This window comes from Grampus griseus (genome assembly GCF_964374135.1).
Source record: "Grampus griseus genome assembly, chromosome: 16".
NCBI lineage: Eukaryota > Metazoa > Chordata > Mammalia > Artiodactyla > Delphinidae > Grampus > Grampus griseus.
Genome location: NC_139010.1, coordinates 18,338,782 through 18,352,088, shown reverse-complemented (window position 1 = coordinate 18,352,088; position 13,307 = coordinate 18,338,782). Strand labels below are relative to the sequence as shown.

Here is a 13,307-nt window from a genome sequence, read left to right as displayed (position 1 = left end):
GACTTAATAGCTCATAATCACAGTAATAATTTTTTAACTTTTCTGATATAAACAATCAATTATGCGCTAAGTGTGTACTCAATAGACAGCACTACCTATATACTCCAAAATGTAGTTGGCATTATGTTGCATATATGCACAATTAACACTGATAAAAAATGAAAACTTATTAAAACTGTTATTAACTGTTATTATTTATGCTTTGCTGGGTACATGTCAATGAACATTGCCACAATAATCTGAGGTCATTCGCTGAAATCCTCCACTGCTTTCTGGGCACAAAGACAACATATTATTATGGATAGACTTTTACTATTTAATCCTTATTTAGAGTTGGTTCAGAACAAAAGTACATACTTAATACTGCTTTTTCTTGCATATACGTAGGGCTGGCACTGGGTACTCACATCAACCGTAGGATTTTGCTGTGTGAGAATACCATTTTTTACTTAGAGTGGAAGACTAGGAATCTGCCATTTTCTAAATTTCCAGAGATCGTAATCCATCTGATCTGAATAAAGAATTTTAAATATAGCCGGTGCTCTATTATTCCGACCCTTCATCTACGGATACCCTAAATGCGAATGCAGCAGGAAACCCCTTAATAGTAATCACTGGGAAAACAACTCTATACCTGACTAACCTCTTTTCGGCCTTTCACGGTTTTCACAGATTTCATGCTTTGTGATCTTCGTAGCCCTTTGTGTGTTAACATCTCATCATCTGAATATGGCCCATCCGCTTCTTCATCTGTTTTCTCATCTCCATCTCTCAGTGGAATTCCATCACCTAAACGAGTTGTCAAAACCAGTATGTTTTGGTAAAAGGATGCCAGTCAGCACCGCCTCTTCACCCTGTCTATTGGCGGCTCTCTGCATTTGCCAGCTTGCTCTTCTCCCTGTCTCATCTGGAAGGCGTTCCCTGCCCTTTACCATCAATCTTTGCCCCTTGCACTATTCTAGAGGAGGCTCATAACTCATTTCTTCCAGGAAGTTTTCCCTGGCCATTCCTATTTTTACTATGCATTTTTCAGAATAATTAAAAATACTTTATTTTTTAGTAGGTTAACATGGTTGTCTTGTTCGAAAGTCAAAGAATATAAATAGATACACAGTGAAAAGTCTCTTCCTGCCCTTTCTCCTTTTTGTGAACTTTTTTTTTTTTTAAAATATTTATTTATTTATTTGGCTGCACCAGGTCTTAGTTGCAGCATGCAGGATCTTTAGTTGTGGCATGTGGGTGGGATCTAGTTCCCTGACCAGGGATCAAAACCGGGCCCCCTGCATTGGTAGCAAAGTCTTAACCACTGGACCATCTGGGAAGTCCTCTTTTTGTGAATTCTAAGCAACCTAAGCAACGGTGTGTTTTGGTCTGTTATTTGTACCTTTGACTTTAATTAGGAACTCAGGGTCCTTCTCACTCTCCAACGTGTCAAACCTTTTTTCAAGACCAGAAATGGTAGAGTGAACTTAAGGAATCATATAAAACCCAAAGGGGATAGAACTATGGGCAAGATAATTCACTGGGGGCAGGTGATGGAGAAGTTAAACTGACACTGTTGCAGCTGCTAAGATAAAACCCAGCCAGACAGGCTACAGTAATTAGAAACACCACAGGCTATGATGACTGATGTTAGTCAAAGAAAATAGCCAGCATCAGGAGGGTCAGTAAGAGATGGATCCTGTGGGTGTGCTAACAGGCTGCTATGTGTAGCAACGAAGACTTAACATTGGCCAATATGCAAACATCTAGGCAGTCAGGCTGGTTACTGTCAGGAAATCTGAGAGCACCCTGAGAGGCTGGGATTCAGGGACAAGAACACTCCCATTCCTGAAGCAGTGCTTCTCAAACTTTATTAGAGTTTATTAGCACAAACTTATTAGCACCTATTAGAGTCACCTGGAGAATTTACTGATCCACACATTGCTGGGCCTGGTGTGGGGCTGAGAATCTACATTCCTAGCAAGTTCCCAGGTGATGCTTATGCTACTGGTCCCGGGCCCACACTTTGAGAACTACTGCCTGGATGGCGCAAGAGAGGGGCTCAAGTCTAAGGCAACTGGAGTACTAGGTAGGTTATAAAGACAGGGGTGAGGGACTTCCCTGGCGGTCCAGTGGTTAGGACTCTGTGTTTTCACTGCCGAGGGCCTAGGTTCCATCTCTGTCTTGGGAACTAAGATCCCATAAGACATAGGGAGCGGCCAAAAAGAAAAGAATAAAAGAAGAAAGACAGGGGTGACGTTACAAGGCCCCATTATGTTTCAAATTCTCCTTCAATAAAGGTAAGGAGCATAGATACCTTCTTCAGATGAGAAAAAAGTAGCAGGTTTTCCAGGCTCAGGAGGGGGCAAGAGATGGACTTTTTGCATGTGAAGAAAAGTATGCTGAATAATTGTTTATTAATCTGCTCTCATAGGACATGAATAACTTGAGCATCACTAAGCAAACTATGAAGAGTTATAATGGGAACATACTGTATAGCACAGGGAACTCTACCTAATGCACTGTGGTAACCTAAATGGGAGGGAAGTCCAAAACGGAAGGGATATCTATATGTGTATAGCTGATTCATTTTGATTTTGTTGTGCAGTGGAGGCTAACATAACATTGTAAAGCAACCATACTCCAATAAAAATTAATTAAAAAAAAGCTTCCTCGTCTCATAATAAGATAAACATCTTTAATTATATATTTAGGAAGTACAATTTTATACTGCCAGACTTCTAGGCTAGAAATCAGGAAGGATTTGGAAGTAGAATCAGTCATTACATAGGTCAAGATCCTTTGCTTTCCTGCAGCAGTCGGAGGAATTTTGTTCTAGGTAGACATGATAGCATGTGCAAAGGCCCCGGGGCATTGGGAAGCATAACTGTGTGGAAGAGCTGTGAGGAGGTCAGTGTGGCCAGGGGAGGGAATGGGGTCAGTAGTCCTGGGAAAACCCTCTTGGTGCAATATTAAGTGGAAAAAAATGTATGTATAGAAACAAAGTGTTGAAAAACATAAAAATGAAACCATTATATCTGTTGGAAGTGGGCTTTTAAATTTCTTAATTTTTCCTTTTTTAAAAAAAATTGCCAAATTTTTATTTAAAAAATTGTATTACTTCTATAAACGGGGAATATAAACCAGAAAAAATATTTTTAGATTGCCATTTGTAGATTTTTCTCTATTGCTGTTGCTTATATAATACCCCTAATCCCAATATAATAAAACTAAGGTAAAACATAGAATAAGGAATCAAGGAAAGAATCAGAAAGGAAGCAACTGTGATCAAAAAGTTCTCTAAGGCCACAGATGAAGCATAAGGCTACATTTCAACAAACACGGCCCTTGGATTTCAACTGCCTCTCACTTCATGTGATTAGGAATTGGACTTGCATTCAAAATGATAATTATATATACATCTTATTCTTTGCTTCCTAATTTCAACTAAAAAAAAATCTTAGTTTTCTAAATATTGTTTCAGGAAAAGTGATGGATTGATTTGTTATTCCACAAGTATTGAGATATATATATATATATATATATATATATATATATTTTTTTTTTTTTCCGGTACACGGGCCTCTTACTGTTGTGGCCTCTCCTGTTGCGGAGCACAGGCTCTGGATGCGCAGGCTCAGCGGCCATGGCTCACGGACCCAGCCGCTCCATGGCATGTGGGATCCTCCCGGACCGGGACACGAACCCGCATCCCCTGCATTGGCAGGCGGACTCCCAACCACTGCGCCACCAGGGAAGCCCAAGTATTGATATTTTAAAAATATTACTATGTGTGAGGCAGTGTACTAAATTATGGGGGATACTATCTTGAAAAACACACAACTGTCTTCTTCTACCCTAAGAAATATATAGTCCAGTAGAGGAGACAGAGTCTAGTGGGCATGACAATACTGTAATAAATGCTATAAATAGAAGACAAGGCCAAGGTGCTACAGGAGCACACAGTAGGGGAAGTGGGTGGTAAGAGAAGACTTCTTGTAGGAGGTGGTGGCCAAGCCGAATCCTGAAAGACTCATAATTCTATACACCGAGCACATGAAAGAGTGTGATGCCAAGTCTGGGGAGCTAATATACCACACGCTATTGAGCTTGGGCTTCAGAGAGCAAGGGGGAGGGGGCATTGAAACATTTTAATCGGAGGGCGACATGATTAGATTTTGTTTCTCTAAAGGAGTCTTCTTGTACTTTGGAGAATGAATCAGAAGTGGCTGAGACTGGAAGCAGGGAGGTTACTGCAGTACAACAGGCCAGAAATGATAAAAGAGTCCAGGGATTGAGGAGACAGGAGCCAAATTTGGGATCTGTTAGGAGATGAAGTCGACAAGCTTAATTTAGCAAGTTATTAAACTAAACTGCATCAAAAAGAGAGGAGTCAAGTCAAATATCTTCAATAAAATATTCATTTTCTATTCCACTTAAAAACCCGAAAATGAGTATGTATGAAAATTCTGCTGTGAGTGGTGGAAATAGTATTAATCAAAGTTGCCCGAGGATTTTAAAGACTTCGGAGGAGGGGGAGACCCGAGATTACGAGAAAAGCCCGAATATGGATGCCCTATCTGAACAGGAGCCCGGCAAGCTGGCTGAATGGTTTGCAGGTCTTCCAAGCCCAGGCAAGGGGAAGCTGGTGGGGTGCTGCTGGCGCCGACAAAGGTGATGCCAAGGGCGGCTGCTTTCCGTCATCAGTCTAGACTGGGCAAAATCCTCAGAATGGGGCTGTCCATGCACATTCCTGAGGGGGAGTGACTGAGGACCTAAGAATGAGGAGTCTGTGTTGCCGGGGGCCCTGAGGCCTAAGGCTGCAGCTGTTTGACCACCTTCGGCCCAGAGCTCTGTTACCATTTTAGGAAAAGTAGCAGATGCTTTTGCAAACTGACCTGGTTTTATTCATAGCTCGTACATCTTAGAATTGGTATATTTTAAGTCCCCCCTCCCCCCTTATAATAGCCAATACTGATCCAGTACTTAGCATGGACCAGGCACTGTTCTAAGCAGTTTCCATGTATTAATGTATTAATGTAAGTGCAGAATCATGGAAAGTTGACTTGGAAGCGGCCTTAGTTATCGTGGTGGAAGGGGCCCTGGATCCATGTGAGGAGAAATGAGTACTTGGCCACTTAACAGCTGTTAAGACCTTGAGTGAGTCTTGCCTCTCTGGGTCTCAGTTTTCCTATCTGGTAAGCTGTTGAGGCGGATGGGAGATGAATATGTTTCTACGTGAACGCCAACTCTGAGCCAGTTGAGCTGTCTGGGGCACTGTGTTGAGAGGGATTCTGAGCCAGCGTGGGAAGGGCCACAGTCCATTAGCAATGGCTGCCATGGGCACAGGAGCAGAGAGGAGGCATGTCACTTATTTGCCATCTTTGACTAAAGCATCTCTAAGGTCACCCCTGCCAAATTGTTTGAATTCATTGTTCCAGCCCAAGTGTCTCACTAAGTGCAGTCTCTTTATAAAGTAAAAAAAGAGTAAGAATTAGGTTAGGAACCTTGGATACTTCATTTCTGTCATTGAGTATGTGGTCTGTGACAAGTAATTTAATCTCCTTAAGTCTCAGTTTATTCATCTACAAAATAAGGATAAAAATATTTAACCTGCAGAGTCATCTTAAGGATTAAATAAATATGTAAAGCATCAAAAATAAGACAAAACAGAAATCTCTTTATGTGCTGGTATATTGAAACTGAACATTGAACCATTTTTAACTAATATGGGAGCAGCAGGTTCTTTGCAGAAAAAATATTTCCACTTATCAGAATGTGGTGTTCTTTCTAAGGAAGTGAACATCATGTTCAAGGTGTCTATTTTCTTACAAAAAAGCATTTGGAGGGAGCTCTTTTTCCCATAGTGACAACATGCGGACTTGAGTAACTTCATCAAAGCAAGACTTCTCTCAATCAGCTAACCTCAAACCGCTCAGAGCAAGCCATTACTAGTTTTCAAAAGGGAACCACTTTTCCAAATATTTGAATTTGCTTGTGTTCTGAGCTAACTGTATTGATTACACGAAATATTAGTAAACAGACTTTGCAATATAAATATACTTCCCACACTAAAAAATGTACCAACTTGCTTTTCTTGAGGAAGTTTGGAAGTAAATAAAATAGAAAAAAATTCATGATATAAAAAAATGAATACCTTAATTGTTTTCAAAACAAGAAGTAGGTTTGTCTTATTTCTGATTTTAAGGGTAACAGGTTGATTAAAAAAAAATCACTAAAAACCCACAACTCAGAGGTAAATGCTGTTAACATTTTAGTTAGCAGCATTTAGACTCTCTTCCAGACTCTCCTCTATGTACATGTATCTGAAAAACAACTTCACATATACTGATCCATTTCATCGTCTATCTATTGTTCCTCTATGGTATAGGATCATAACACACACATTGTTTCACTGTTATTGTTCTCCCCCGCCCCCAATCTGGATATGTTTTCATGTCAGTAAGTATAAACTGACATTATTATTTTTCACGGCTAATAGCCACCTTTTTGCTTACCCATTTCTCTTAGGAATTTGGTTTGTTCCAATATTGTGTTACTATAAACAACAACAGGATGAACATTCATACATCTTTGTACCTGTATCTTTGAACACTTGTCTGATTATTTCCTTATGACATGTTCTTAGAAGTTTCTTGCTGAGTTAAAAAGAATACATTTTGATAATTCTTGCCAGACTGTCATCCATAACGATTATTCTACTTTAAACTCTCATAAAAAGTGTATCAGAGTGTTTGTTTCCCAACTTTCTTGTTCTTTTAATTTCATGGTTTAAAATTTAACAGAAGAACTAATTAACACCTCACTATCCTAAAATATTTTAGTCACACCATTTTAAATTTAATAGATGGATACCATAAAACTAGTGTCATGGATTTTCAAATTTATAATCCTGGTTTTATTTAAATAATTGGAATACAATTCTTAACCAATTCTAAGGTATAATTATGAATAAACTGCTGATAAAGGACTCAGATTACTGGTCCAAATCAGCAAAATATATATAGCAGTCCCCATAAACAAAATCAGTATACCTCATTTTTAAAATGCATATTAAGAAAATGCCTATTAGGGACTACTTTTACATGATTAAAGTATTAAGGATGATGGTTCAAGGTTCAAAGTTTCCTCACTCTTAAAGGCATTAGTACCTTAATCAATGGCCAATACTTAATTACTACCTCTTAGATAATAGCCACCAGCTTTTTAAAGTTATTCATTCTGGGGAGAACTTAGAAGAAAGTTCACTATTTTTCCTTTGTAAGAAGGGACTGTTCTTTTCTTTCTTTCATTTTTAAAATTAATTAATTCATTATTTTTGGCTGTGTTGGGTCTTCGTTGATGCACGCGGGCTTTCCCTAGTTGTGGTGAGCAGGGGCTACTCTTCGTTGTGGTGCGCGGGCTTCTCATTGCAGTGGCTGCTCTTGTTGCAAAGCACGGGCTCTAGGAGCACTGGCTTCAGTAGTTGTGGCACATGGGCTCAGTAGTTGTGGCTCACGGGCTCTAGAGCGCAGGCCCTGTAGTTGTGGCACATGGGCTTAGTTGCTCCGTGGCATGTGGGATCTTCCCGGACCAGGGATCGAACACATGTCCCCTGCATTGGCAGGCGGATTCTTAACCACTGTGCCACCAGGGAAGTCCCTCTTTTTTTTTTTAACATCTTTATTGGAGTATAATTGCTTTACAATGGTGTGTTAGTTGCTGCTGTGTAACAAAGTGAATCAGCTATACATATACACATATCCCCATATTCCCTCCCTCTTGTGTCTCCCTCCCACCCTCCCAGGTGGTCACAAAGCAACAAGCTGCTTCCCACTAGCTATCTATTTTACATTTGGTAGTGTATATATGTCAATGCTACTCTCTCACTTCGGAACTGCTCTTTTCAAATTGGTTTTAATTATAAAGGATGATTTTCAGTCTCCCTCAGAAGAAAACTTCTACTTAAAAAACAAAAAAAAGAGATCAAGTAGCCCTGCACCTTATGAACCTAATAATACTTTAATAAGAAATATCCTGAAGATCTTAGTTCTCAATTAGGTCTTGAACTACAACTTTCTTATATGCAAAAAAAATGACTAAGGGACTATGTCTTTTTGTTTATGTGTATGTTTCTAAGACCACAAAAATTTACTAAAATTTTAGAACGTATCAACTATGACATGCTTACAATTTACATTAGAACAAGGTAGTTCTTAGTCTACAAGTCATGATTTCAACACATTTTTCCATGGGAGTAATCCTATTTTCAAACCTGTCATCTTTTGTCACCTGCTTAAAACTTTTTATCTTATAAGTCAATATCCTTCTTTGTTCACAGCACTTACATTAAAGAGGGTTTAATTATAAAACTCAGATGCCAGTACATAGTTTGAGTAGCAAGTTAGAGATCACAGGTCAGAACTAGTGCTGGTGGTAGAGGGTAACCACATCCACTGCTTTCAAAAATTCATGGCAGCACAAGGCGCTACTGCTACTTTCTTAACTGGATTATCTCCAGAGTCAACAAAAAGCAAGCACTAACCTTATTTAGAGAAAATTTAGAGAAGGAGACCTACATACAGTTAAGTGTGAAGCTCAAGAAAATAAGCTTAAAAATAAATGTTGTTTACCCAAATTCAGCTAGCGACCAGGTATTATTTTAGTACCCATCTTGACTCAAGATCCCAATTATGAAAGAACAATACATTAAAACAAAACAAGCACACCTGGTGATTCACCGGAGGCTGGTTTACTTTTCTTTTTTGTTTCTGGGAGAGGCTGGTATGGTCTTTGTCCCACAGGCTCATCACCTTGGATAGCTGTTAGATCATGCATACTGAAACTTCGTAAACGTTCAGTTATTGCTCCTTGGCTCTATTTAACAGAGAAGTGATAGATCCGAGAAAAGAAATGCACTTTAAAATACTTAATATGTTTCCATTTAACTTTCCTCCAACATTTTATCATGAAGCTTATTCATTTTAAAATGAAACATTCAGAAAAGTTGAAAGAATTCTACAGTGGATACCCATATATCGTTTATATTTTGCTATATCTGCTTTACCACATATTTACCATCTATCCATCCATCAATCAATTTTTAATGCATTTCAAAGCAAGTTGTAGACATCAGTACATTCCACTCCCAAACATTTCAGCTTTAAATTTAATTCAAGAATGTAAAAAAATGTATAATGAGCTTATCCCCTCTGTAAACATCATCCATAATATTTCTCTCTCCTAAAAGCAGCACTTTGAGGCTTACGTTTATGATTCAGAAGAACTTTTTAAAGTAAAAGAGATGCTGTTTTTTTTTTAAACATAAATTCTACTTTATTATAACATAGCCTATACCTAATTTTCTTTTTCTTTTTAACATCTTTATTGGGGTATAATTGCTTTACAATGGTGTGTTAGTTTCTGCTTTATAACAAAGTGAATCAGTTATACATATACATATGTTCCCATATCTCTTCCCTCTTGCGTCTCCCTCCCACCCTCCCTATCCCACCCCTCCAGGTGGTCACAAAGCACCGAGCTGATCTCCTTGTGCTATGCGGCTGCTTCCCACTAGCTATCTACCTTACGTTTGGTAGTGTATATATGTCCATGCCTCTCTCTCGCTTTGTCACAGCTCACCCTTCCCCCTCCCCATATCCTCAAGTCCATTCTCTAGTAGGTCTATGTCTTTATTCCTGTCTTACCCCTAGGTTCTTCATGACATTTTTTTCCCCTTAAATTCCATATATATGTGTTAGCATACGGTATTTGTCTTTCTCTTTCTGACTTACTTCACACTGTATGACAGACTCTAGGTCTATCCACCTCATTACAAATAGCTCAATTTCATTTCTTTTTATGGCTGAGTAATATTCCATTGTATATATGTGCCACATCTTCTTTATCCATTCATCCGATGATGGGCACTTAGGTTGTTTCCATCTCCGGGCTATTGTAAATAGAGCTGCAATGAACATTTTGGTACATGACTAGAGATGCTGTTTTAAAGCTAAGTCAGGAGTGGTAATGGCTCTACCTAGAACACAGTAAAAAAAATTTAAGAGCCAAAGAATCTTGAGTATGAAAGATATTCAGTTAATGAATTCACCATCCGGCAAAGCATATCTACTAATACACACAATTTAACTTTAAGTCAATTTAAAGCCTTAACAATATGGTAGACATTAGGTACAAGTGGGTATTTAAATTTAACTAAAATTAAATAAGTTTAAAAATTCAGCTCCTTAATTGCACTAGCTACATTTCAAATGCTCAATAGCCACATGTGGCTAGTGGCTATTGTATTGGACAGTGCAGATACAGGACATTCCCATTACTGCAGAAAGTTCAATGCTTTTCATCATTGCACAGCTTTGAAAGGGACATTTCTGAACTTCTCAGACATAACTACATTTCCCCCCAAAGTATAAAGTTTTGTAAAGAGAAAAAAATAATTTCTAAATTTACCCACTTGAAAATTTGCATAGCATACAGATGACTCATTTCTTATTTATAGCTGGATTAAAAATATTCTTCTAAAGGTTTTTTTTTACACTTATTATTTCTTCTTCTCACACATGTGAATTTATGATTGCCTCTAGTTATAATGTAACTGTAGAAACTCATCCATAATGGTTCATCTCTAAATTTCAAAGCCTAGGGCACTATAAACATTCCAACATTACTGCTAACATGTATTTTACACTGAAGAAAAAGGTCTTGTTTCATGAGTCTTGATTTAGCTACTCCGAGTGAATGATATCCTATTCTGTCAAACCCAAACACCATTTTCATACCCCACTTAAAGCTTTGTAATTTCTACCATATTTTTTGAATTATGAAAAAGAATTATTAAATTAAAGGGTCTATATCCTCAGTAAAAATAATTGGATTCCACACATCTTTAAACATTCTTGACAAGGTTTAATTCATTATACTCTCTTTTTATCGGATACGATTTGCTTCTTAAATAGAGGATGACAGAAGACTTCAGACACACACTAAAAGGAAGTGATCAGTGCTCATCTGAAACAGATGCCTTGTTTTCTCAGAACTGTCATTTTCTCTATTCCTACCTTTGTATTTCTGTGCCCTCTCTCAGCAATTCTTGACTGTTTGCCTATTGCCAAATGAATGATAATATACGTCCATGATACCCTCTACTGTAACTCCCAAACCCTCCCACTCAAGAAAGTACATCTCAGCATGCAAATGAGTCAAAGTGCCATTGAATAAGTCTAGCTTTATAGCACCCACAAACTTTGGTATCTTTAATGATTATAATCAACTAATTACTTCGGGCATATCTCACAAATGAACTCACAAATTAATGTTAGTTCTATTGCTGTACTTTATATATTTTGCCTCCAGAGCAAGAGTTTAAGAAACTAGAGAGGGACAAATCTTCAGCTTCTTCTGTTCTCTGAGTGCACATGGTATGGGACTGATACTGAGTATGTAATAAGTAAACTAAATACTCTTTTTATGCCTCTTCTTTTTCATTACTCTTGACTGTTGGAAAGTTCTCCATAGGTTGCAGCATGTTTTAATGTAAACACTGGAGTTTATATAGAGAGTTTCAGCACCAAACTACAGGTACAGTCATGGGTCTCTACATGGGTAGATTACACCATCCACTAGGCGTCTGCTTCAGGTTTACATTAAAGGTGAGCAAGGACCAACCCTGAGGTATCTGGGTGATCTATATACAGTATGTATTTTAATGTAGCTCTTGAGTAACCAACCCTCTAGCCCCAAGTATTATCAATCCCCCAAAAAGGCCTGGTACTGTAGACAAAAGCAAAAAGGGGCTGTACCCTCCTTGAAGACCCATGGCACTTCAACAGCCATTATCACTTTGAAAAATCATTTTTTTCCACTGTATATTTTCTAATGGGTCCAGAATAGAACTAATATGGGGAGAGAACTATTGCACTATTATGAACTTCAAAAATATTACATAAATTATAAGTATCTAATGTGACCACTTTAAAGGAGAGGTGTCATTATAAAATAATTGCAGCTAAAGGCAGACCTATTCCCTGTAATTTTTATATATTTAGCACAAGAATTCCATTAATAAGGGAATTATGTTTGCAATACAATGTTAAGTGGAAATACCTACCCTCCACCTCAGAATTCTAAATCATGCAAAATATGGGCACAAGTATGCAGTATGGTTATAGTTAGGGAAAAATATTAAAAAATGAAAACAGTGTGATGTTTAGGCAGATGAGCGATTTTTTTCAAAAATTTCTTCATATTACAAAATTAGTCACAGATGGTATAGCGAAGTTTTAATTGTAACATAGTATACTATAAGAATTTCTGATCCATTTCTTGATCATTTTTCCAATATCTAAATCCCTTACTCCCATAATTAAAAGAAAAAATTGTTTCTACATTTTGAGGGCATAAACAGGGAATTATAGTCACTTGTCAATAACAATACAAAAGATATTGAGATTTTGTTTAAATTAACAATGCCTTTTCAGAAACCATGGAGGACAGAAAGCACTGGGATGACATATTCAAAGTTTTGAGAGAAAAGAAGTTTCAAATGTGTATTCACTATCCAGCAAAACTGTCCTTTAAAGAACAAATTCAGACAAAGATTTTTAAAAACTAAGAATTTGTCACTAGCAGCCCTCCCCTATAACAAATACTAAAGGAAGTCATTCTAGCTGAAAGGAAAGGACGCTGGACAGTAAATATAATAGGAACCATGTGAACAAATAAAGAGCACTGTAAAGGCTTCCCTGGTGGCGCAGTGGTTGAGAGTCCGCCTGCCGATGCAGGGGACACGGGTTTGTGCCCCGGTCCGTGAAGATCCCATATGCCGCGGAGCGGCTGGGCCCGTGAGCCGTAGCCGCTGAGCCTGCGCGTCCGGAGCCTGTGCTCCGCAACGGGAGGGGCCACAACACTGAGAGGCCCGCGGACCGCAAAAAAAAAGAAAAAAAAATGAAGACAGGTTCTAGTCTGAGGAGGAAAATACGTGTGGAAAGAGCAGTCTTAGTCAATAAGTTGGAAGGGCGTTACCATCCACAAGGTAATTCTATATCCCAGTATTTTAGATCCTATTCTCTACAGAAATGTATGTACACTGTCTGTTAAAATTGGTCCTAAAAATCAAAGAGAAGGTAACAGAAAGATTATGATGAGAAAGCAAACGTCAAAGTAATTAAAAAGCATTCTGTAGAATATTTCACATCATTAGCAGAAGTGTTCCTGCCTTCAGGTAACTCTGAGTTCTCGGGGTTTGAATTTGGAGCCCAGAACATCCATTTAAGAAACTAAGAACACTGTAAGGGCTGACTGGGTGG

General features: G+C 38.2%; 1 protein-coding gene across 3 annotated transcripts in view; it reads right to left on the bottom strand.

Moving 5' to 3' along the window:
- Window positions 1-13,307, bottom strand: part of REEP3 (receptor accessory protein 3) — a 98,827-nt gene that overhangs the window by 3,552 nt on the left and 81,968 nt on the right. For 2 of the 3 annotated variants that reach the window (XM_082673271.1, XM_082673273.1), the window contains 2 exons: window positions 8,712-8,859; window positions 635-789 (listed from right to left, as the gene is read on the bottom strand). In XM_082673271.1, coding sequence (XP_082529397.1) covers window positions 635-789; window positions 8,712-8,859 — 303 coding nt within the window. The remainder of the gene's footprint in view (window positions 1-634; window positions 790-8,711; window positions 8,860-13,307) is intronic. The other variant, XM_082673272.1, reaches the window with a different exon arrangement.